The sequence below is a fragment of the Heterodontus francisci genome, chromosome 6 (genome assembly GCF_036365525.1).
Source record: "Heterodontus francisci isolate sHetFra1 chromosome 6, sHetFra1.hap1, whole genome shotgun sequence".
In the NCBI taxonomy this organism is placed as follows: domain Eukaryota; kingdom Metazoa; phylum Chordata; class Chondrichthyes; order Heterodontiformes; family Heterodontidae; genus Heterodontus; species Heterodontus francisci.
The window spans coordinates 52,345,989-52,370,232 of record NC_090376.1 but is presented as its reverse complement, the minus strand read 5'-3'; the positions used below and the strand labels follow the sequence as shown (position 1 = coordinate 52,370,232).

Below are 24,244 nucleotides of genomic sequence, written 5' to 3'. Positions count from 1 at the left end.
GCCAGGGCCTCGGTTGAGTGCTCTACCGGCAGCAGCCACCACTACTGTGGTAGCACTGCTCAGTAAAGGAGTTGCCAGCCTCTGATTGGCTGACATCTCTCAGCAGGCGGGATTTCTGTCGTCGGGGTCATTGATCCCAGGAAAAGCCTGCCGCTGTCCACTTAAGTGTCTAATTGGCACTTGATGTGCCGGGCCTTCCCCAGAGGAGGCAGCGTGGGGTTCTCTCCAGTGCTTTTGTCGGTAGTCGAGACCCCCGTCGCCATGATGTGAGCCCACTGTTACATAGAACCAGCTCATATCAATTTTCAAATCCACGATGATATCCTCAGGGCCACCAAATCTAAATATGTTTTTACATTTGTGGGAAAAATTCAAAAGTCAAGAGCAATCTTTTACATGGTTTATATTGTCACTTGCCTTTATCCTCTTGCAGGCCCATTGTAGTCTGCTTGGAATTGACCTCCAATGTGTTTATGGGAGAGCAGAAGCAAATAATAACATAAATGAAGAACAGTGGAACCCATCTTGGCATCTGTCTTCCACAACCAATATATAAGGAAAGAACACCTTTAACCTCAACAAGATAACCTAATATAAGTGCCTAAAATGGTCACTCTGCACCTTGCTGTTTGAACGGAGCAGTCCTCAGCACTAAATGCTTTTAGTTGACGGAAAAGCTAGCATGATTAGTTTTCCTTTGTCCTCTCCAAATTCTGATGTAACAGATTCTCTCAAACCATCACAGTGCACCCTTGACAATGGATGTGGAGAAGTTACTGGACACTCTATGATTCTATAATCTCCCTCCATCTGAGACCTTCATAGAACACGGACTACTCCATAATTCTTGTCAACACTGCTCCAGGAATCTAGATCATGCAGGTCAAGCTGGATAATTTATTTCCATCCCCTCATACAGTTGGGATTAAAGATCTTTCTTCGACAAACCAACAAACTCATACAAGTAGAGAGTAAGTAAATTGATGCTAGGAACTCAAACAAGTACAACAATACAAGTACAATATTGGTCTATTATGAGATAAATAAACAAATACAAAAAAAATTCAATCATATTATTAGTACAGGCAAAATGTGTAAAGCACTAAAGGATAATATTAGAAATTATATAACCAGGACTTACCTTTCTGATAGTATTTGGAATCATGAGTCCACCTAAATCCAGTACAGAGACCAAAGTCTGTGAGTTTAATGTGCCCATCAAGATCAATCAGGATGTTGTCAGGTTTAATATCCCTGTGAATAAATCCCATTTTGTGGACGCTCTCAATGGCTAAAGTCAGTTCTGCAATGTAGAACCTTGCCAATGACTCTGGGAAAACTCCCATTCGTATCAAGAGACTCATCATATCTCCACCTGGGATGTAATCCATCACAAAGTATAAACTGTCTTTATCTTGGAAGGAATAGTAGAGCTTGACTACCCATTCATTGTCAGCTTCAGCCAGAATATCCCTCTCTGCTTTCACATGAGCCACTTGATTACGACTCAGTACATCCTTTTTCCGTAGGGTTTTCATTGCATATAGAGCATTGGTGTCCACTTTTTGAGCCAGGCAGACTTCCCCAAAAGCACCGACTCCCAGTGTCTTAATTTTTACAAACAGTGACTTGTCCATTTTTGCTCTTTTCAGTCTGTTGTAATTAGATTCTTTCTGATTAAGCATTTTCCTCATCTGTTCCTGTTCTGCCTCTGATAGTCCTGCCTTTGGAAGTCATATATTATAAATTATTTGAAAATAGGTGAACTGTATCAGAAAAAACTTAAAACTATACAAAAGAACTGAAAGGATATTTGGTATGTCCTCTACTGTAAACTACAGTTAGCTCCCTTGATGGCTCATTGGGCAAATATGCCAACCAGTAATACAGAGCCAATGACCAGGAAAGTTTCAGCTTCAATTCCCAGTTTGGGATCTCAGATGGAGCAGCAATAGATGTGCTACAATTGGTCTCAGTGTCTCAAGTCTAAGGAAGAAAAAATATCTGCCAAAGTCAAAGTTCTTGATTGATATTCAGTAACTTCTGTTGGAAGAGAAGTATATGGAGTTCTCAGTTTCTGAGAAACAATTATTTGCTATCACCATTAAGAGAACAAATGAGAACTAATATGAAAAATATTTGTTTTGACTTTTGTCCTCTAAGTTCGCCCCTCACTGACTCCTGCTGGAGGATGGTCAATCATACTGGCAGTCCTCAGGTCCTTCCCATTGTTATTCTGCACATGTGGGCCTGACTAATGGATTCTGGCAGGCTTTTTGACCAGGGAGGACATTCCACCTCACTACAAGTCTCTCCTTATCCAAGGGTATGTTTTCCTGTCAGCAAAGTGAATCCTACCAATTGGAAAATGAGGTGAAGATTTGTTGTGCCAGATCTCTTCCTCTTTTGTGCATTACATGAATGTCCGGAAGGACAGCAGGCAACAGGGATTATCAGGTGAAAGAAGCTCCTGTCTGAAACAATTCAATGTTCAGGTAACATCATTTTGATATCCATTTATTTTCCTGACATTTGTATATGTGCATTGTATGGCATGATCTACTCATATGAAATGGGCCCTCAGGGTTGCTAAGGACTGAGGTATTCTTTGAAAGAACTTTGACAAAGAGCCTTGCAAGCCTTTCTAGAGCCATTTTTCTACAACTTACTTGTTCAGAGCTTTTGAAAAATTATTACACTGCAGCTACAATAGCATCACAAGGGTTTTTCCCACGGGATTCCCCTTGCACCTCTGGTTTTTGAAGGAAGACTAATAGGGATGTCAGGTAATACAGGCTACATCATTGATGCTCTGGACCCACCAGTACCCCCACACTAGGATTACAGACATACCGCCTTTCATCATAGGCACAGTGGAGGCTTTGATTTAGTAATGGGTGCCATGACAGTTGTGGCAAATATACAAACTTCACCAAAGTTATAGCAAATGTCCAATGTCACAACCACCTTTACCTTGTATGCTTTCAGGCTGTCACTGGGGACATATCAACATGAACCAATCAGCTGTCCAAGTGTAAAGCAAGTAGCCAATGTTCCCCAGGGACAACTGACAACAGCAAGAGAAGGTTGTGAATTTTACTGAGTGACAAATATTCCTGAAGGTCCAAAGGGCTGCAATTATACCCTAACACCCCTCTGATAATTCCTTAGGAGAAGTATCGACTACCCTTAGGGCCTGTGGCATGTGCGGTTCCCGTAGAGAGTTGCCACACACTCCAAAGTGGACTGCAGTAAAACTGAGCAGCAAAGCAGGGCCCATGCAAGCATGTACCAAGGTCAGCATCTGCAGCACATGACGTAGCATGGTTGCCAATGAACGAACTAGCATTTGATGCTCAGAAAGAGTTCTACGTTTTAATATCAGGTCCATAAGATTCAGATGCAAACTAGCCCACCGAACACCAGGTTCCTCTGCTATCACCAGATAATCATGCTCATTAATGCCATGTGTGTTATCCAGTGCAATCTTCTCTGGCTCACTGTCTAAATCTTCAAAGTGGATACACATTTGAGCTAGTACTTGTGAGGAATAGAGTGAGTTACATTTATCACATGAAAGGCACAATATAAATTCAAATTGTTGTGTGTTGTGAAGATCTATTGGGGTCTAACTCTACTTGCTCTGTCATACCTAAAGGAAGAGAAGTTACAATGAGCTGCCTTTACATACAGATTTCAGTAGAAAAAGTGATTTGATAGTGGCTTTCATTATATGTTTTGTAGTCAGAATTAGATGAGATGAAAAAGCAACCCTGAGTGAGCAGGCGTTCTCCTACTTCCCTATCTCCTGCGCTGTCTATGCCTTGCGATCCCAGGATTTCTAAGGGTAGGATAGGCAGTGAGAGAACGCAGTTGAGAAAAGACAGTTTCCTGAATGAGACATTTGCCAGAGTGAAGTAGGAAATTTGATGCATGTGGGAATTCGGTGCAGAGGGGGAACGAGGAGCTCCTTTTCCTATCTTTTTCAGCCTCCAGCAGTTGGTGAGTCATCCTCCTTTGACTCCAAGGTAGGTAAGTGCAACTTTCCATTATTTCAGCTTGAATTATTAACTAATTGGCTAATTATAAAAATAAGGTTGTACAGAGATGGCAGGGCTGGTGTTGTGCTGCAACTGCAGCACGTGGGAATCTGTGGAATGCACTGCAATCCCGGACAGCCATGTCTGCAGTAAGTGTCTGTAACTTGAGCAACTTTGGCTCAGAATTGCTGAGCTGGAGACTGAGTTGCAGACATTGCGGCGCATCAGGGAGGGGGAGAGTTACCTGGACACTTTGTTCCACTCCTTAGAGCAGGGAGGCCATTAGACATGGCCAATGGTCAGGGCCAGGAGGGTGTGACTGTGAGTGAGGCAGGTAGGGGGAATCAGCATGTAATGATGAAGGAGCCTCAGCCTTTGATCTTATCCAACAGGTACAAGATCCTTGCTACCTGTGTGGATGAAGAGAAGGACTGCAAGGTGGATGAGCAGACTGACCATGGCACCATGCTGAAAGATGCCATTCCAGTGGGGGGAGTGAAGATAGATGTGGTAGATAGGAGACAGTATAGTCAGGGGGTTACATACTCTTCTCTGTAGACGCGATCAGGAGCTCCAATGGCTGTGCTGCCTGCCCCGGTACCAGGGTTAAGGACATCTCATGGCTACATAGGAACCTGAAATGGGAGGGGGAGGATCCAGCTGTCGTGGTCCATGTGGGAACCAATGAGATAGGTAGAACCAGAAATTATGTTCTGCTTAGGGAATTTGAGGAGTTAGGGTCCAAACTAAAATGCAGAACATCAAAGGTAATCATCTCTAGATTATTATCTGAGCCACGCGCAAATTGGCACAGGTCAAGCAGATTAAAGAGCTAAATGCGTGGCTCAAAGAGTGGTGTAGGAAGAAGGAGTTTTGATTCTTGGGGCACTGGCATCAGTACTCATGGAAGAGGGAGCTATTCTGTTGGGATGGGCTTCACTTGAACCGGGCTGAAACTAGTGTCCTGGCCAATCACATAACTAGGGCTGTGGACAGGGCTTTAAACTAACAGAGTGGGGGGAAGGGTTTGGGCAAAGGGAAATTTAGAAATCCAAAGAGAGGCATCAGGGCATCTGTGCAGGATAGTGATGTGGGTAACTCCCAACAGAATGGTACAGGAAGGGACAAAGAGTTTAACAAAAATTGTACATTGGCAAATATAGTCATGGCAGGGAATAGAGATAAAAATATAAATTAAAGTTCCTTTATCTGAATGCATGAAGCATCTGTAATAAAATAGATGAACTAGTGGCACGAATAGAGGTAAATAATCTAGATCTAATTGCCTTTACCGAGGCATGGTTACAAGGAGATCAAGGTTGGGAAATGAATACTCCAGGGTACACAATATTTCGAAGAGACAGACAGAATGGCAAAGGAGGAGGGGTAGCCCTGATTGTAAAGGATGGCATAAGGACATTAACAAGAAGGGATCTAGCCTCAGAAGATCATGAAGTAGAATCAGTTTGGGTGAAAATTAAGAATAGCAGGAGTCAGAAAACACTGGTGGCTGTAGTTTACAGGCCCCTTAACAGTAGTTATATTATTGGACAGAACATTAAACAAGAAATTGTTTGAGCATATAAAAAAGATAATGTAATAATTATGGGGGATTTTAATCTGCATATAGACTGGAACAACCAAATTGGCAACAGTGGTCTAGAAAATGAATTTGTAGAATGCTTTTGTGACAGTTTCTTGTAGCAATACGTTGTTGAACTGACTAGGCAAAAAGCTATCTTAGATCTCGTATTGTGTAATGAAGCAGGGTTAATAAGCAATGTCAGTAAAAGATCCAATGGGAAATAGTGATCATAATACCATTGAATTTCACGTTAAGTTTGAAAGTGACATATTTCAATCAGAAACAAGAATCTTAAACTTAAACAAAGCCAATTACGAAGGTATGAGGGGAGAACCGGCTAAGGTTAATTGGGTAAACAGACTGGAAAGTATGGCGGTAAATGAACAGTGGGAAACATTTAAAGAAACAATTCAAATGGTTCAACAAAAGCACATTCCATTCAAAAACAAAAACTCGTCAAGAAAGACCCATCTGTGGCTCACTCAGAAAGTTAAGGAGTATTTGATTAAAAGAAGAGGTTAATAAATGTTGCACAAAATAGTAGCAAGTCTGAGAATTGGGAGTGTTTCAGAGACCAGCAAAGGGCCACCAAAAAGTTGATAAAAAAGGGGAAAAAATAGAATAAGTAAACTAGCCGGTAATATAAAAACAGATTGTAAGAGTTTTTATAAGTACATGAAAAGGAAGAGAGTAGCTAAAGTAGACGTTGGTCCCTTAAAGGCAGAGACAGGAGAAATTATCATGGGGAATGAGGAAATGGCAGAGGCAGTGAACAAATATTTTGTGTCTGTCTTCATAGTAGAAGACACAAGTTCCATACCAGAAGTAGGCCGTAACCTAGGGGCTAAAAAGAGTGAGGAAATTAAGGATATTGATATCAGCTGAGAAAAAGTATTGGAGAAACTTGAGGGACTAAAATCTGACCAGTCCCCGGGACCAGATGGCCTACATCCTAGGGTTCTAAAAGAGATAGCTGAAGAGATAGTAGATATACTGGCTATGATTTTCCAGAATTCCTTAGATTCAGGAATGGTCCCATCAGATTGGAAGTTGGCAAATGTTACCTCAAGAAAGGAGGTAGAGAGAAAACAGGGAACTACAGGCCAGTTAGCCTAACATCAGTTGTTGGGAAGATGCTGGAAACTGTTATTAAAGAAGTCTTAACATTGCACTTGGAAGAGAATAGTATGATTAGAACAAGTCAGCATGGTTTTACTAAAGGGAGATCCTGTTTGGCAAATTTATTAAGAGTTTTTTGAGGATGTAACTAGTAGGGTAGATAAAGGGGAACCAGTAGATGTAGTATACCTGGATTTTCAAAAGGTATTTGATAAGGTGCCACATAAAAGATTAATAGGCAAGATGAGGGCTCATGGTGTTGGGGATAATATATTTGCACGGATTGGTTAACAGACAGGAAGCAGAGAGTGGGCATAAATGGGGCATTTTCAAGTTGGCAGGCAGTGAATAGTGGAGTGCAGCAAGGATCAGTGCTGGGGCCTCAGCTATTTACACTTTATATTAATGACTTGGATGAAGAGACAGAGAGTAATGTATCTAAGTTTGCTGATGATACAAAGCTTAGTGGAAAGGTAAGCTGCGGGAAGGACATAGAGAGGCTGCAGAGAGTTATAGACAGGTTAAGTGAGTGGGCAACAAGATGGCAAATGGAGTAAAAAGTAGGGATGTGTGAAGTTATTCACTTTGGTTGTAAAAATAGAAAAGCAGAATATTTTTTAAAAGGTGTGAAACTGGTAAGTGATGTTAAGAGAGAATTGGGGGTACTCGTACTAGGAACACAAAAAGTTAACATGCAGGTGCAGCAGGCTAGTAGGAAGGCAAAAGGCATGTTGGCCTTTATTTCAAGATGATTGGAGTGCAGGAATAAAAAAGTCTTACTAAAATTGTACAGGGCTTTGGTGAGACCACATCTGTGTGCAGTTTTGGTCTCCACATTTAAGAAAGGATATACTTGCACTGGAGGCAATGCAGGGAAGATTTACTAAATTAGTTCCTGGGATGAGAGAGTTGCCCTGTGATGAGAGGCTGTATAAATTGGGCCTATATCCTCTGGAGTTTGGAAGAATGAGAGGCAATCTAATTGAAACACACAAGATTCTGAAAGGGCTTGATAGGGTAGAAGCTGAGAGATTGTTCCCACTCGTCAGGGAATCTAGAACATGGGGACACAGTCTCAGGATAAGGGGCCAATTATTCAGGACTGAGATGAGGAAAAATTACTTCACTCAAAGGGTTGTGAATCTTTGGAATTCTCTATCCCAGAGGGTTGTGGATGCTCCATCACTGAATATATTTAAAGTTGGGATAGATAGATTTTTGGTCTCGCAGGGAATCAAGGGATATGGGGAGCGGGCAGGAAAGTGGAATTGAAGCCCAAGATCAGCCATGATCATATTGAATGGCAGAGCAGGCTTGATGGACCAAATGGTCTACTTCTGCTCCTATTTCTTATGTTCTTGTGTTCTTGGTTTAGTGTTAGAGGTAAATAACTAGGAGTGCTGTGTAAGTTCTCTCTCTGTTGAAATGGTTGTCTTCTCCTGAAAGCAGAGTAGAAAGAGCTAAAAATATCCCACTGTTAAGATGAAAAGCAGTAATAAACAAAGCCATGATTTTAACTGCTGAGGTTGGAGGGGTGGGTGGTGGTCGACATAGCAGGCCTAAATTTTGCCCAACCCTGGCATTACTGGTATTCATGGTTGAAGGAGGGAAGGCTAGGCACCCCACTCCACTTGACCCACTAGAAAACTAAAAAAAATTACTCAGCTTTTCCAGTGTCATCTGCGCCAGCTGTTCCTTTGGGCTCAAGTGAGATCAGCATCGGGTGCACAATGTAGCTGACCAGAGTTAAAATATAATCGAGGTCTGAATGACATCATCAGACCCTGACTTCTGAATTCAACAAGGTCCTCATGTACCTAGTACGAGGACCTCACTGTCTAGTCAGAAAGTTCCCGTTAAAATAGTGCAGGGCCAGCAAAGATCAGATGAGTAGGTTGCTGCAAGGATTTTAACTCCCTGAACGCCCCATTCTTGTCAGGCATGAGGGGTTAAAACTGGGGCTGTAGTGTCAGCATGCAACGTAATGATATGTACATACAACAGTTAGCTACTTTTGATGGATTCATCCAGGCTAAACATGCATAAGGCTGTGACTGAAGGAACAGTTGCAGGTGAAGGCTTAGGGTGCTAAGAACACCCAGTGCATCATGGACATTCATGATGGTATTTTTGGTCATGGTGGGTTTTCCTAACCTGTGCCTTGGCAAGGTCTTAAACTTTCAGCACTGTGTCCAGATGCACTTTCATACCAGTGGCACTTGCTTCTAGCCCTTTGAGCTACTGGAAGAAGTGAGGCACAGCAGAAGAGCGTAAAACTCACTGCTGAAGACTGGTCCCCTGCTCTACCTCCCTTCTTCCAGTAGAATTTCTAAGCCCCAACAAAAGATCAGAGCATTCACTTGTACTCTTTCCTGGCATATTTTGATTATAATCTTACTTGCTTCCAAATTTCAAAAATTATAATGCCTATCCCTTTAAGACGCTGCAGGATTTAAAGTGATGCCACAAAGGTTGAATGGCATGCTACTACTCATTTTCTAAGCACTCTTACTACTTTAATAAGAAGAATGGCAAAATAGTTCAGATACTGGAGGGTCCTGTGAACACATAATTCAGCATCAGCTGTTGCCTTCAAGAGAGGAAAGGAAAATCACAAGTAAGACAGTCATGAATAAACCTCCTGTTTCCAATCGCCAGCTACAGACGGCATTAGGAAAGTCCTAGGAGCAGGAGAATTACAATTTCATGGGGAAGATCTTAAATGAAGGGAAGAAAAATATAACTGACATCTTAATACGAGAACATAGTTTCAATGCAGGTAAAGAGTTTTCTTTTACATTTATTAGAGAGTGGCCTTCAGCCCCAAATTGACTGACTCTTCTTTGGGCACCCTTCCTGTAGCTGCCACCTCCACCCCTTCAGTAAAGGAACCAGCTTCACCCAAATTTCTCCTCTGTGCCGGTGAACAATTAGTCCACTTTTCAATCCCCACTGCCAATTCCCCTTTCATGATAGTCTGCAGCCCTTAAAGAACTGCTGCCATGACAAATTTTATGCTTCCCTTCTACATGTGCTACAGGGCAAGCTCTCTGGGCTAGTTTTTCATTTGCCAACAGTTTAGTCAATTTAGGGAAGAAGAACCTCTTATAGCAAAATCCAACATGGTTCATCAGATTAGCTGCGGATCAGCTAATGCCATGGGCCACCTGATCTGTTTTTACCACATTTGCAAAATCGGGCTCTCATCCAAATGACTGACATTCTGTCATAAACTACTGGTGCCAAGAGCATGATCAGCTCTCAGACCTCTATCAGTGTTCTGAAACGGCCAACAGCAGATGTGCAACTGCAGCCTGGGAACAAATTTCTTGCTGATTTTTCCTATGAGCAGATTATAGGCCTCAATTTATTACCTTAATCCAAAATGATACATCTGTGATAGGAATTAAGTCAAGTGGAGACTCAAATATGCTTCCAACCACTCCATGGTGTAGCATGCTACCTTTGAAAACTAAACTCTTGAAATCTTCACTTCAAAGAACAGGCTGATTAAAGAAACGATTTAGTTTGAGTAAAGTATATGCATTAAATGGTTCAAATGTACAGACTAGTTATAATTTCACATAATGTTAAAAATCAATACCTTTGACATCTCTTGCTCTAACTGCAACCTTCTGTTTAATTTTTGCTGATATGTTTTCATGATGTTTTCCACATGTTGTTCCATGAAAAACTTAAAAGCAAAAGGGGAATAACTTTTAATTCTCGATTCCCTCTTCTCTTCATCTTTACTATTTTTGCGAACTGGTACAGGTGATGTTTGAATGCGTTTTTTGTCCTTTCCCATCTTCTCCGATTTGTTAGGCTTGCTATTTTTCTCACTTTTCTCATTGCTGCTATCCTCAGTTTTATTGCATGTCAAACTGTGAACACCACGAATACCTTGCTCCACACCCATGCAGAGACAGTTAGTATCAAATTGCTCTGCACTATTCTGAAGTAATAAATGTTTTGGATATGGTGGTGGAGGACATCTACGCTCTTTCATAGTGTAATCATCAGCCTCAAGGACATAGGCTGCAGCTCCACCTACTGCCAATGGTTTTTGGTCCATTATGTCATTGTTATCTGCACCCTGATTCTGTAACCATGCTGGATGTGAAGGTGCCACAGCTGTCTGAGGCTCAGGTCTTGGAACTCTAATGCTCTTCACTGGTTGGAGAATAGGGGCTGATGTTACTGCTGTAATAGTGTTGGTGGTATTTAGGGATGATTCCGTTTTGCTAGTTTGAACTTGTCTCACTGACGGTGATGTCTGCAGTTGATTGTTGAATGAATTAGTTCGGTTTGGAATTTGGGCATCTGGCCTAAGATGGCCAGCTTGTCTTGGCAATGTTTCTAGTCCAGTGTTCTGCAAGGAATCCCTCCTTGATGGAGATGGTACTTGCCAATGTTGTACCTGGGAAGGGTTAATATCAAAAATATCCATGTTCAGGCTATTTCTTGAGGGTGTCATCATATTTGGGGTGAGTTCTGAAAACTCATTTCCAAATGGTGGAGCTATGCTTGACAACATTTGTATTTGAGGAGATGTAGGACTTTGTTGTCTATGATGGGACTGTGGCAAGTATAGAACTGTTGGAGGCTGCTGGAAAGTATGGCCAGGAATGCCTTGAGTAACAGGGCTTTTATTCTGAAGGTTTCCATAATTTCCCTCTTGTTGCATCTTATTTTGGAAAGATGAGCTTCTTTGGACAGCATAACCTAAGGAGACACTGTTTTCTCCTTGAGCCATTAAATGCTGCCTCATATAATGTGGATTGTTTGACACTTGAGGGCCTTGCAATGTAATTGGTTGGCTGCTGTGATTTGAGAGAGTGTAATTCATCATTTGAAGAGGTTGGCCTGTTTCTCCTTTGGCTGAATATGATTTTTGTTGATGTTTAATATCACAGGTTGTGGATGGGAAAATAGCATTTGATGAAGGATTCTGTCCACCAATTGCAGAGTGAGGTCCTATGGGAGAGCACCTCTGCCCTGGAGTATTGACAGTCATAGCTTGTCCAGTAGCAACCAAAAAGTTGATATTGGGCGTATTTGCATATTGCCGTGATAGATCACTATGTATATTTCCACCCTCGGCTCCGGAATCTGCTACTTCGTACATTGGATTGCCCATCTGGTGATAGGTGGACAAAGAGTCATTTGATCCTTCGAAACTTGGCCTACGATCAAGAGGATGTGGTCCAATACCTTTTCCTTAAAATAAACAAATGGGATGACATTATTATCACAATCCATTCCTTGCAGTTATCAAAGGCTGGAAAATGGCTAAAAATAAATCAAGGGCTGCATTTTACAAGCCCCTCGACGCCGCGGATCGCTGCATGGGGGCTGGTAAAATTCTGTGGAGAGAGGCCCGCCTCAACCCAAGACGTCGAGAAGGGCCCGCCACAAATTACCGGCAGCGGGGGGACCCCAGTGGGGCCCCCCTGCTGCATGCAGCAACACCAGAATTAGAATATGTTAAACGATACTTACCTCTGCAGATTATGCAGCCTGCCCCCTTTCCATGGACACCTCCAGATTTTTCGCTGAATGGGAGGCAGTCACGTGCCATCCCGTTCATGATTGGAAAAGCCAGCGGGTCCTCAGAGGCATAAGTTGTCGCCAGCGAAAATAAGTTCTGTTATTCAGGGGTCTCACTCTGCATTATGGAAGGGAGGAGGGAGGGAGGATATTCAGGGATCTCACTCTGCATACTGGAAGGGAGGAGGGAGGGGGTCTGGGATTACTGGAGGGAAAGCTCTGCAGGCATGAAGGGAGGTAATGTGTACCCTCTCTCCGTAAACAGTGTATGCTCTGCGTTTGTTTGTGTTTGTGAAGGAGCAATGGCATTCTAGTCACCCTGTGTGTGGGGAAGGTGCCAGAAAGGGTAGGAGCATTAAGGTTATATGGATGGTGGGAGCAATCGATTCAACTGGTAGGACCTTGATGTGATCATGCTGTGCCACCCAGTGTTGACCAAGATGGGCAATGCCATGGCACGCCACATAGTTGACCCATGAAAGCAGCTGATGTACCCGTCAACACCAATTCCTGCCTGTTAGGAACCTTCAAATACATGAAGTGCTCAAAATTATTTATCACATGGAAATAGGTATGGCCTATCTTACATTGTGTGATCCTCTGCTTCTGAGGATCCGTATGCGCCAGAGGCAAAATCAGCAGGCAGGTGTGATCCACACAGAAGCCCCCGGTTGTGAGCAGCAGCCTCCAAGGGGAGCTCGCTATTACGACTGCCGTGCATCTACAGGCCCCACATGACATGCCATCGGATGCCAGAGCACCAGTGTCAGAGGCGATTGTGCATGTAGAGAGGGTGATGACATGTCTCTGTGTCCTGCTCAAAGATGACCAGCAGCCCATGGGCATTGGTGGACATCCTATGCCTTTGGTCCTAATAGTGACAGTGATTCTCAAGCTTGATGCCTCAGCAGCTTTTCAGGAGCCTACCAGAGACCTTTGTGGGGTCACACAGTCAGCAGTGCACCGCTGCATCAGGGAGATCACCAATGCCCTGCACCGGAGGGCCAGTGTCCGCTTTAGGATGGACTCTTACAGCCAGGCCCAGAAGGCCATTGGTCTCGGCACCATTGCCAGACAACCATAGGTTGTAAAGTTCATAGGCTGCACTCATGTGGCCATCAGGCCTCCTGCCAGGCTACCACCTGCAGACTTCACCATTAAAGAAATCCTCTCAATTTAGCTGAAGCTGGTATGTGATCACCGCAGATGCTTCATACAAATCTGTGACCGCTTCTCAGGCAGCTGCCATGACACCTGGGACCTGCGCCAGTCACAGCTGCCACCGCTGCTCACTGAACTGGCTCAGATGGAGGGGTGGCTTCTTGGAGATAAGGGCTATTCCTTGCAGACATGGCTCCCGACACCAGTGAGAGACCCCACCACTGCTGAAGAGGAGAGATACAACGCCAGCCACTGAGCTACAAGAGCCACCATTGAGCAGGAGATCGGCATGCTGAAAGCGCTTCCAATGCCTGGATGGATAAGGTGATGCCCTGTACTAAGGGCTGAAAAGGCCAGTTCCTTTCTTTGCTGCTCTGCACAACTGTGCACACAATAGAGGCCAGGCCTGGCACGATGAGGAGAGGCATTAACAGGATTCCTCCTCGGACTATGAGGACGCTGAGGACCTACAAGATGAAAGATGCATGGGAGGGCAGATGGCACCCAGGCTCTGCACACAGGGCTAGCAGTGAGCTAGGGATGTATGGCAGTAGCTTATCAGACAAAGCTGTCTGCTCCATAGGAACCGACATGAGCTCTGCGAGCCACACATCACCCTCGCTCACCTGGTGTATACCAGTCCACATCTTCAGCATTTCTGTGGAGGCGCTCATGAGTAATGGTGGCATGGCAATGATGTTATTGCATACCTTGGCTCTCCTGAAGGGCCAACGGTGCAAAGGGATGTGACATTGCGCTACATGCTGGCACACATCATTCACACAGAGAAAAGGACACACATGTTGGTGAGGAACATTTAGTGAAAGACGTATTTACATTGCTGTGACACCCGTGCATTCCCATTTGTGTCAGTGTGTTCTCTGTAAACCTCTGTGATAGCTTTTTTGGTCTATTTAAGTCTCACGTCCTGGAATGTGAAAAATTAAGATTATTCACCCAGGTGCGGCAAACCTATAAGAAGGAATGTTACACTTGAGTGGAAGAAGAGGTTCGCAACTTCACAGGACACTGGGACACAGCAGAGTAGATATGTGGCAGCAAAGCGGAAAGTGCTGGGGTCACTCAGCAGGTCAGGCAGCATCTGTGGAGAGAGAAGCAGAGTTAAATTTCAGGTCTGTGAACTTGGACAAGTTAACTCTGCTTCTCTCTCCACAGATGCTGCCTGACCTGCCGGATTTCTACAGCACTTTCTGCTTTGCTGCCAGATTGACAGTAGCCCCACTCTTCAGCAGTCAGGTAAGTATTCTTTGACAGCTGTCAGGAAGCAGGTGCTGGGGCGCTTAAAATAGGGCCCCAGCACCTGCTGCACAGCTGTCAAAAGGTCTCTCATTGCGCCAAATGTCCCGCCTCTCCCCACGTAATATGGGGAGGTTGGCTTTGCGCCGTGATGCTAATGAGCCCCGCGCATAATATCGCGGGGGCTCTGCGGCGGCCGTTAAATGCAGGCACCCCGCTGAGTTTAAAGGGCACCACCGCACAGCGCGGCACCCGAATAAAATTCAGCCCCAAGTTTCTAGTCAGTTTGTACTACCCTAAGATGGCCTGATGCCCTAAAGGTAATAGAGACTCCTCCAGTGGTTTAGTGAGTTTATTCAGTGAGTAGCTGAGTAATATGTACCAGGATAGTCCCAGATTTAATTCCAAGTAATACCTCGGTGGGAGCAGCAGTAGGGTTGTTACAATTAGCTTAAGCACTCTCAGGATAGGGAATTTAAAAATTGAGCAGCAGTTCCAATTCTGATTGCTGTTCAGTGATCCTGCTAGAACTGTGTGTGTACATGTATGTTAGTCTGAGCCATTCTCATATTTCCGAAAGCAGAAAAACAGCAGAGGCTTGAGAGCAAGTCAGTCAAGGAATGGCATAGAATGTGGGCAAAAATCTGCACTGAAATAAAATTAATCATCAGGCTCATGGATATAGGCTGCAGCTCCACCTACTGCCAATGGATTGTAGTCTATTATGTCATTGTTGTTGTACCTTGATTCTGTAACCATGCTGGATGTGAAGGTACCACAGCTGTCTGAGGCTCAGGTCTTGGACCTCTAATGCTCTTCACTGGTTGGAGAATAGGGGCTGATGTTACTGCTGTAATAGTGTTGGTGGTATTTAGGGATGCAAAATTAAATAGAAAATGTATAAACCAGTAAAATTAATTTCATTTTTTTCCCGTAAAACATTTTCCCAATCATGTGAGAAACTTTTGCATTTTAGTAGCAAATCCTGGCTTAGTATCAATTTTGTCAGAGTGCCATACACCATGGTGCCATGCAGCAACATTTTACAGCTCTTCAGCATCCAGGTCCAGGAGCCTGGCAGGGTGGAAGTTTTTATCACAAATTCAGGACAAGGTGCTCACGCTTTTCATTCCATTAAGGGTGGCACAGTGGCGCAGTGGTTAGCACTGCAGCCTCACAGCTCCAGGGACCCGGGTTCGATTCTGGGAACTGCCTGTGCGGAGTTTGCAAGTTTTCCCTGTGACCGTGTGGGTTTTCGTCGGGTGCTCCGGTTTCCTCCCACAACCAAAGACTTGCAGGTGATAGGTAAATTGGCTGTTGTAAATTGCCCCTAGTGTAGGTAGGTGGTACGGAATATGGGATTACTGTAGGGTTAGTATAAATGGGTGGTTGTTGGTCGGCACATACTTGGTAGGCCGAAGGACCTGTTTCAGTGCTGTATCTCTAAATAACAATAAATAAATTAAAATTGATTAATGGAAAATGGTGAGCAGCTTGGAAGACTGACAAACTTGTGCCTAAATTTTTGGCAAGTTCTTTATCCCAGTAGAAAATCTGCCCACAAATTCCAAAATGGATAGACACAAACAAAACCTTGAAGCAAAAAATCCCACAGTTTCTCCTGTTTTATACAGATAAAACATACTTTATGAATATTCATCCAAAACCCCATAACTGTCAGAATTTAACTCTCAAGATTATTTATTTACTTGTTCAGTCCCCTCTTGCCAATTGTCTTGTCTCCCCTCCTCTCCTTTAAGATTTTGACTCCTTGCTGGGTTACAGTTCCACGGAGCCAACTTCCTTCTGGCTCATCGTCCAAGTGGCCATTATCACCTTTGTGTCTCACAAAAGATTTGTCAGACTATTTAGTTGTGCGAAGCATTTCAGTCAAGTCTGATCTTGTTGTCACCTAACGTCCACCTAGGCACTTCTTTCAAAGGTCGCCGAGAGGTCGGAGGCAAGAGATAAAGGAGTGGAAGCAGACCAAATCAAACACAGGAGAAACTGAAAAAGTGGCATCAGAGTGACATGAAAATCAACACAGATGGAGGAGGAGCAGAACTGGAGGGGTTTAAGACAAGTATATAGGTTAAGTTTCTATATACCATTTTTTGTGTGTTTTAGTATTTTAGCAGCTGATCAATTAGTTCAAGAATGGGAGAGCCCGGAGGTAAGGGAGCGTGAACATCAGGAGTGAGGTAAAAAGCACTTAATGACATCATTACAAGGGAAGGAGCTGATTGGTGAGTAGGTAGTGAGTTTTTTTGTCCACATCAAGGATAAATCTTAGGTTTAGTTCTGGTCAGTTTAGACAGTAGTGTAATAAATAGAGGCATGGCAGGGCATCTCAGTCCCATCGAAACATCCTGTGCTATGCGGGGACTCCAGGACGCTTCTTATGTCCTGGACGGCTACAGGAAATGTAGGTGCAGGAAATGTCTTCAGCTGGAGGAGCCTGAGCTCCAAGTTTCTGAGCTTGAGCAGCAGCTGCTGTCATTGCAGTGCATTGCGAGGTTGAGAGCTACGTGGATAAAACGTTTCAGGAGGTGGTCATCCTATACCTTAAGAGTGTGCAGGCAGAGAGGGAATGAGTAACTACCAGTTAGACAAAGAGAAACAGGAAGGTAGTGCAAAAATGTCCTGAGTGAACCTCATTCGCTAACCAGTATTCAGCCTTGACTACTGGTGTAGGTGATGCTTCCTTTGAGGAATACAACTAGAGCCAAGTCCACGGCATCATGTGTGACTCAGCTGTGCAGGGAGGGTAGGAGGAAAGTCAGAAAAACAATGGTGATAGGGGATTCAATAGTTAGGGGAACAGACAGGTGTTTCTGCAGCCGCAGACATGATTCTAGGATGGAATGCTGCCTCCCTAGTTCCAGGGTCAAGGAAACCACTGAGTTGCTGCAGAACATTCTGAGGGGAGAGAGTGAACAGCCAGAGGTCGTGGTCCATATTGATACCAATGACATAGGTAAAAAGAAAGATGAGATTCTGCAAGCAGATTGTAGGGAGCTCAGAAAGAAATCAATAATCAGGACCTCAAAGGTAGTAATCTCTGGATTACTTCCAGGTCCACATGCTGGTGAGTACAGAAATAGGATTGTAGATGAATGTGTGGCTGCAGAGATGGTGCGGGAGAGAAGGCTTTAGATTTCTGGGGCACTGGTACTGGTTTTGGGGGAGATGGGACCTGTACAAGCCAGATGGGTTACACCTGAACAGGGTCAGAACCAGTATCATTGCGGGGAGGTTTGCTGGTACTGTTGGGAAGGGTTTAAACTACCATGGCAGGGGGATGGGAACCTGAGTGTATATTCAGCAGGGAAAGGTGCAAAGCTGGAAATGGAAGACAGAAAATTAGTAAGCGTGTGGAAAGCAGAAGAAACAAAGGCTAGAAAGTAGACAACAAAGGAATTTGGCAGTACTTAATGATATATACATCAATGCAAGGAGTCTAGTGAATAAGGCAGATGAACTGAGGGCATAGTTAGACACTTGGCAGTATAATATCAAAGCTATTACTGACACATGGCTTAAAGAAGGGCAGAAATGGCAGCTCAACATTCCGGACTTTTAAAGCCCACTGAGTGCGGGGGCGGAGGGGAGCACAATTTGAATATCGCGTTCACAGAGATCAGCACTGGGGTCCGCTGTCTCTGGAACACATCGCCATTTTTAAAGGTCGGGCGCACACCTCCAATTAATTGCCTGTTGAGCTCATTGAAAACCTCGTTAACAGGCTTGTTAGCTGGAGGTTTTAATTTTTTAAGTTTGGGAACGGAGGAAACCATGGGGGGAACACAACAGGGTGTTCCAGATGTGAACACTGGGGGACGGGCATGAGTGCAATGGGAAGGGCTGATTAAAAGACTGCAGAGGCCCAGAAAAAAGCTCAGCTGCTTCAAAAGTGCCACAGAGTGGCCACTGCTGCAGCTGTAAGACTTCTTTTCTAAGAAGAGGGACATGAGGGCGCTGGCATCGCTTGGGCTGTGGGGTTCACAGGGGAAGGCCTGGTGAACGAACAAAGCCCAGCTGAGGAAGTTTAGATGGGAACAGGCTACTCTGACATTGGACAGAGCAGCCAGGATGATCTGCGGCAGATGCAACCTCCTTGACAACAGAAGGTCAGAGGAGCATAGCGCGGGGGTGCTACAAGGTGAGGAAGGCACTACCCAAGACATCAGGTGCAGAGCCGAAGAGTCAGATCCTTGCAAATGACAGAGCGCCAGTGCCATTGGAGCCTGCGCCTATCAAAGCAGATGGTCTCGATCCTGTGTGCTCTGATCCATGATGAGCTGAGGGCTCGCGGCCCCCAGTGGCAGTCCCCTACCTGCAGCCGTCAAGATTTCCGTTCACCTAAACTTCTATGCAACTGGGTCATTTCAGGGATCAGCTGTGGACCTAGATGGCATTTAGCAGTTGGCAGCTCATCAGGCCCTCAGGCAGGTCATGGATGCTAAATTCAGAAGGGCAGGGACTACACTCACTTTGACACAGATGGGCCTGCGCAGGGACAGAGAGCATTAGGTTCAGCCTCCACCGCTGGATTCCACCAGGTGCAGGGCCTCATCGATTGCACCCATGTGGCCATCAAGCCACCCAGCAACCGGTCAGTGAGATCCATCAACAGGAAGGGCATCCACTGCCTCCGTATCCAACTGGTCCGTGACCACAACAGGAGCTTCCTCTATGTGTGTGCTTACTTTCCTGGCAGTTACCATGACTCCTTCATCCGCCGATCCAGGCTGCCTCAGTACTTAACTCCATCCCCCAAAGTGCAAGGTTGGATCCAAGGGGACCAGGGAAATCCCTCGAGGAGATGGCTACTGACGCCTCTACAGGAGTCTCACAGAAGCACAGAGGTGAGACAACCAATGCCACCTGCTCAGCAGGCCAACCATTGAGTAGGCCATCAGGTTTCTGAAGATGCAACTCCAGTGCTTAGACTGGTCGAGTGGCACCTTCTAATACCCTCCTGCAAGGGTCTCGGTCTTTGTGGTGGTCTACTGTGGTCTCCATAACATAGCCCTCCAGAGAGAGGTGTGGACCCTGAGGCCCAGGAAGGAGACAGTTCATTAGGGGAGGAACAGGAGGTAAGAGAGGAGGAGGAAGGGTGGGGGGGGCAAAGGGTGATAATACTGAACAGAGAGGTGCCCCTACTGCATGACAAGGTGGCCTCCTCCTGCCACCCTCTGGAAGAGGACATCCTGCCTCTCCTTCACTGCCTCCAGCATTAGATCCAGGTGGGCATTGATGAAGGGAGGGTTTGCTCTGCCCCGAATGTCAGGCCCCTCTGTCTCCCTCTCTGTTCCCCCCTCTTTCTGCCCTCTCTCTGCCCCCTCTCTTTTTCTCTGCCCCCTCTCTTTTTCTCTGCCCCCTCTCTCACTCTCTGCTCCCATCTCTCTCTCTCTGTCCTCCCTCTTCCCCCTCTTACTCTCTGCCATAAGTATGATCTGACAGCCATTACAGAGATATGGCTAAAGGATGGCATAGATTGGGGCCTGAATATTGAAGGGTACATGACATTTAGGAAGGTCAGGAAGCTAGGAAAATGTGGAGGGCTGGCTCTGTTAATTAATGATGGTATTAGCATAATAGAGAGGCATGACCTAAGTTCAGGAAACCAGGATGGAGAAGCGGTTTGCGCCGAGACGAGCAATGATAAAGGCAAAAAGATTAAATGAAACCCGAGCCAAGCCTGACAGAACCAGATCCGACCCGGCCCGAGTCCTTTCATTTTTTTCCTGCGCCCGACCCGACCCGACCACTGGAATAAAATTGATTAAAGAGGTTGTGCTCTACCTTGGATGGAATCGCTCACTGCAGACTAGTGCACAGTGTTTCCTGCCTTGACGTCCTGGCTGTCATTGTGTCTGAGCTGGCCTGACCCAGCCTGACCTAAGCCCGAACGCCGGACCCGGAAGAGAGACCCGACCCAACCTGAACCTGACACATCGTTGGGTCCCGTCAGATTCGGGTCGGGTAGCCACGCTCTAGTGTACAGGCCCCCTATCAGTAACCACAAGGTAGGACGGGGTATAAAGAGAGAAATAAAGGATGCTTGTCAGAAAGGTACATTGATAATCATGGGGGATTTTAATCTACATATAGACTGGAAAAATCAAATGGGCAAAGGTAGCCTAGATGAAGAGTTCATAGAATGTTTTCGGGATATTTTCTTCTAACAGAATATTCTGGAGCCAACCAGACAGCAGGCTATACTAGACCTGGTATTGTGCAACGAGATAGGATTAATTAATAATCTCATAGTGAAGTAGCCCCTAGGCATGAGTGAGTCTGGGGACTAGTCACCATAAACTGGTGCATTCTCCATGGCAATGCCTCTACCAATCAGAGTTCACTTGTCAACCAATCAGCACTCTCTTCTCATACAGTATAAAGTTGTTGCTTTTCCTTATATTGGTATTCTTTCAGATTGTCCTGATGAGTGCAAGGCGAAAAGCTTCAACAACATGTTTCTATTTTCAGCAATGTTCAAGTTCTGTACTCCCAAATGACTATTAGATCAATATGAATTACAGGGGAGTTGAGGAGGGTGATGGGGTCTGGAACTCACTGCCTGAAAGGGTGGTAGAGGCAGAAACCTGCATCCCATTTAAAAAGTACTTGGACATACACCTGAAGTGCTGTAACCTACAAGACTACAGACCAAGAGCTGGGAAGTGGCATCAAGCTGGATAGCTTGTTTTCGGCAGGCCCAGGCATGGTGCGCTGCGTGACCTTCTTCTGTGCCGTAAATTTCTATGATTCTATGATTCCAGCAGGGTTGCTGGATAGCTATTAGGATTGTCAACCTATGTTAATTTTCCTCTCTGCACCCAAGGCCAATGAGGCCTACTCTAACATTGCTATGGCCACCCCAGTTGCAGTTAGCTAACTCAGCATAAACTTAGCATCACACCTGGGGTTTTCCTGTCACAATTTATGTGATACCTCAAGTACTCTCAGTATGTTACAAAAAGTAACAGATTGCTGAGAATCTATGTAATTATACAAGTAACAGCCACCTCCCAAAGGCTATTTCTACCTGTATGTATTGTAAGCTACAGAAAGCATAGCTACATTTTGCTACCTGCATGTGATAAATCAGTCACATAAATGTCAAAAGGCTATTAATACATATCACAGATAATTTTGTGATTTCACTCCAGTGGCGGAACGTTTTAATCCCTTCTGCCTGCCGTAGCAGAAGTATGCTGATGTTCCTTACATCCAATGATGCTACAATGGCCCATTCTGTGCCAGCTCTTTGGTAGAGCAATTACTTCTGGTGGAAAATCCCAAATGTGGTGCCAATTAATGGGCCACCAGCAGAATGGCTCCCTGGATCTCCCACCCATACTTGCCCCACATTCAGCCAAAAGTGGTGGACAGGGAACAGAAAATCATGCCTTATGTAATCTCCACAATTCTCAATGTAAAAAATGGAATGCAACTTTTTACAAGGCAGCGTTAAGTTTATTTGTTTGAATTGATGTTGTGGGTTTACCTGGTGATGTTTGCTTAATAACTCTTACGATCTGTTCAGTCCTAGGATCCAGATAGCCCATCTTGCTTATGTAGTCTAAAGCCGCTTCTATGCTTCTGCTACCAGTCTGCTTGAGCGCTCGGATTGCCATTTCCTAAAAGCAAAAACAATTTAAAATGTAGAACTAAAATAATAACTTTCAGATTGAGATGACCAACATTGGCTGTGTTTAGGAAGCAGTTACATAACAAAGTGGATAGGTAAGTAACACTTACAGTTGCTGCAGGCTGTGTTAGTTGCTGGTTTGGTAAACTCTTTGGTAAGATAGGATAGTGAAAGGATGCATTTTTTTCTCCTCTTCTGACTAAAAATGTGGCAATTGTTTTTTTTTTATTCGTTCATGGGATGTGGGCATCACTGGCTAGGCCAGCATTTATTGCCCATCCCTAATTACCCTTGAGAAGATGGTGGTGAGCTGCCCTATTAAGTTTTATGTTCACATGATGTGATTCTGAAGCATAGACCCTGACTGTGGAATTACACTGCACCTTAGTCATTGCCTTTGAGAAAGGAAGGAAAGCAATCATATTTCAATTTTTTAAAATTGCATCATCAATCGTGTCATAGAGTCATTTTTGGCACAGAAGGAAGCCCATCGAGTCCATACCGGCTCTGCACAGAACTATGCTGTCAGCCTTTTATGTGGTACCTTATTAAATGTTTTCTTAAAATCCATATAAACAACATCCACTGCATTCCCTTCACCAACCTTCTCTGTTACTTCATCAAACAATTCAATTAGATTAGTCAAGCATGATCTACCTTTAACAAATCCTTAATTAACTCAAACCTCTCTGAGTGTCCATTGATATTTTCCCTGATTATTGTTTCTAAAACCTTATCCACCACTGATGTTAAACTAGCTGGCCTGTGGTTGCTAGGACTGTCCTTACACCCTTTCTTCAATAAGGGTGTCATATTTGCCACTCTCCAATCCTCTGGCACCTCTCTCATATCCAGGAAAGATTGGAAGATTATGGCAAGCCCTTCAGCTATCTCCATCCCCACTTCCTTTAGCAACCTAGGATGCAAGTCATCCAGACCAGGTGACTTAACTACCCTAAGCATAGCCAGCCTTTTTAGCACCTCCCCCTCTCAATTTTTATCCTATCCATTGCCTCTACTCTCTCCGCTTCTACTGATATTTTGTCAGCCTCCATCACCTTAGTGAACACTGATACAAAGTACTCATAAAGGCTATTAGCCTTGCCTCTAAGCATATATTACCCTCTAAGTCCCTAATGGGCCCTACTCCTCCCCTTACTACTCGCTTACTATTTACATGCTGGTAGAAAATCTTTGGGTTCCCTTTTATGTTGACTGCCATTCTATTTTCATATTCTCTCATTGCCAGGCTTATTTTTCTCTTCACCTCCTCTCTCAATATATTATATATCGGTTTATTGGTTCTCACTTGATGAGTTCACCTGACATGCTTCACACACCCTCTTTTTTTTTGTTTCATCATTATCTCTATCTCCCTCATCAACCAAGGAGGGTCTTGGTTCCCCTACCTTTCACCTTTGTTGGAATGTTCCTAGCCTGTACCTGAAGCATCTCTTCCTTAAACATAACCCATTGTTCTCATACAGCTCTTCCTGCCAGTAAAATAAAAGCAAAATACTGCGGATGCTGGAAATCTGAAACAAAAACAAGAAATGCTGGAATCACTCAGCAGGTCTGGCAGCATCTGTGGAAAGAGAAGCAGAGTTAACGTTTCGGGTCAGTGACCCTTCTTCGGAAGTTCCGAAGAAGGGTCACTGACCCGAAACGTTAACTCTGCTTCTCTTTCCACAGATGCTGCCAGGCCTGCTGAGTGATTCCAGCATTTCTTGTTTTCTTCCTGCCAGTCTTTGGCTCCATTCTACCCTGGCTAGATCCCTTCTCATTGCTTTGAAATTAGTCCTCTTCAAATCTAGACCATCTACCTTATTGTGATTCTTGCTTTACTGCATTACTAGTCTAAACGTTATATGA

At 44.5% G+C, this 24,244-nt stretch overlaps 1 protein-coding gene across 6 annotated transcripts in view; it reads right to left on the bottom strand.

The window, feature by feature from the left end:
* Positions 1-24,244, bottom strand: part of lats2 (large tumor suppressor kinase 2) — a 94,229-nt gene that overhangs the window by 23,923 nt on the left and 46,062 nt on the right. For all 6 annotated transcript variants that reach the window (XR_010975203.1, XM_068033646.1, XM_068033648.1 and 3 more), the window contains 3 exons: positions 22,229-22,361; positions 10,349-11,964; positions 1,142-1,724 (listed from right to left, as the gene is read on the bottom strand). Coding sequence is in view for 5 of the 6 variants with exons in the window: in XM_068033646.1 (XP_067889747.1) it covers positions 1,142-1,724; positions 10,349-11,964; positions 22,229-22,361 (2,332 nt within the window). In the remaining variant the exon portion in view is untranslated. The remainder of the gene's footprint in view (positions 1-1,141; positions 1,725-10,348; positions 11,965-22,228; positions 22,362-24,244) is intronic.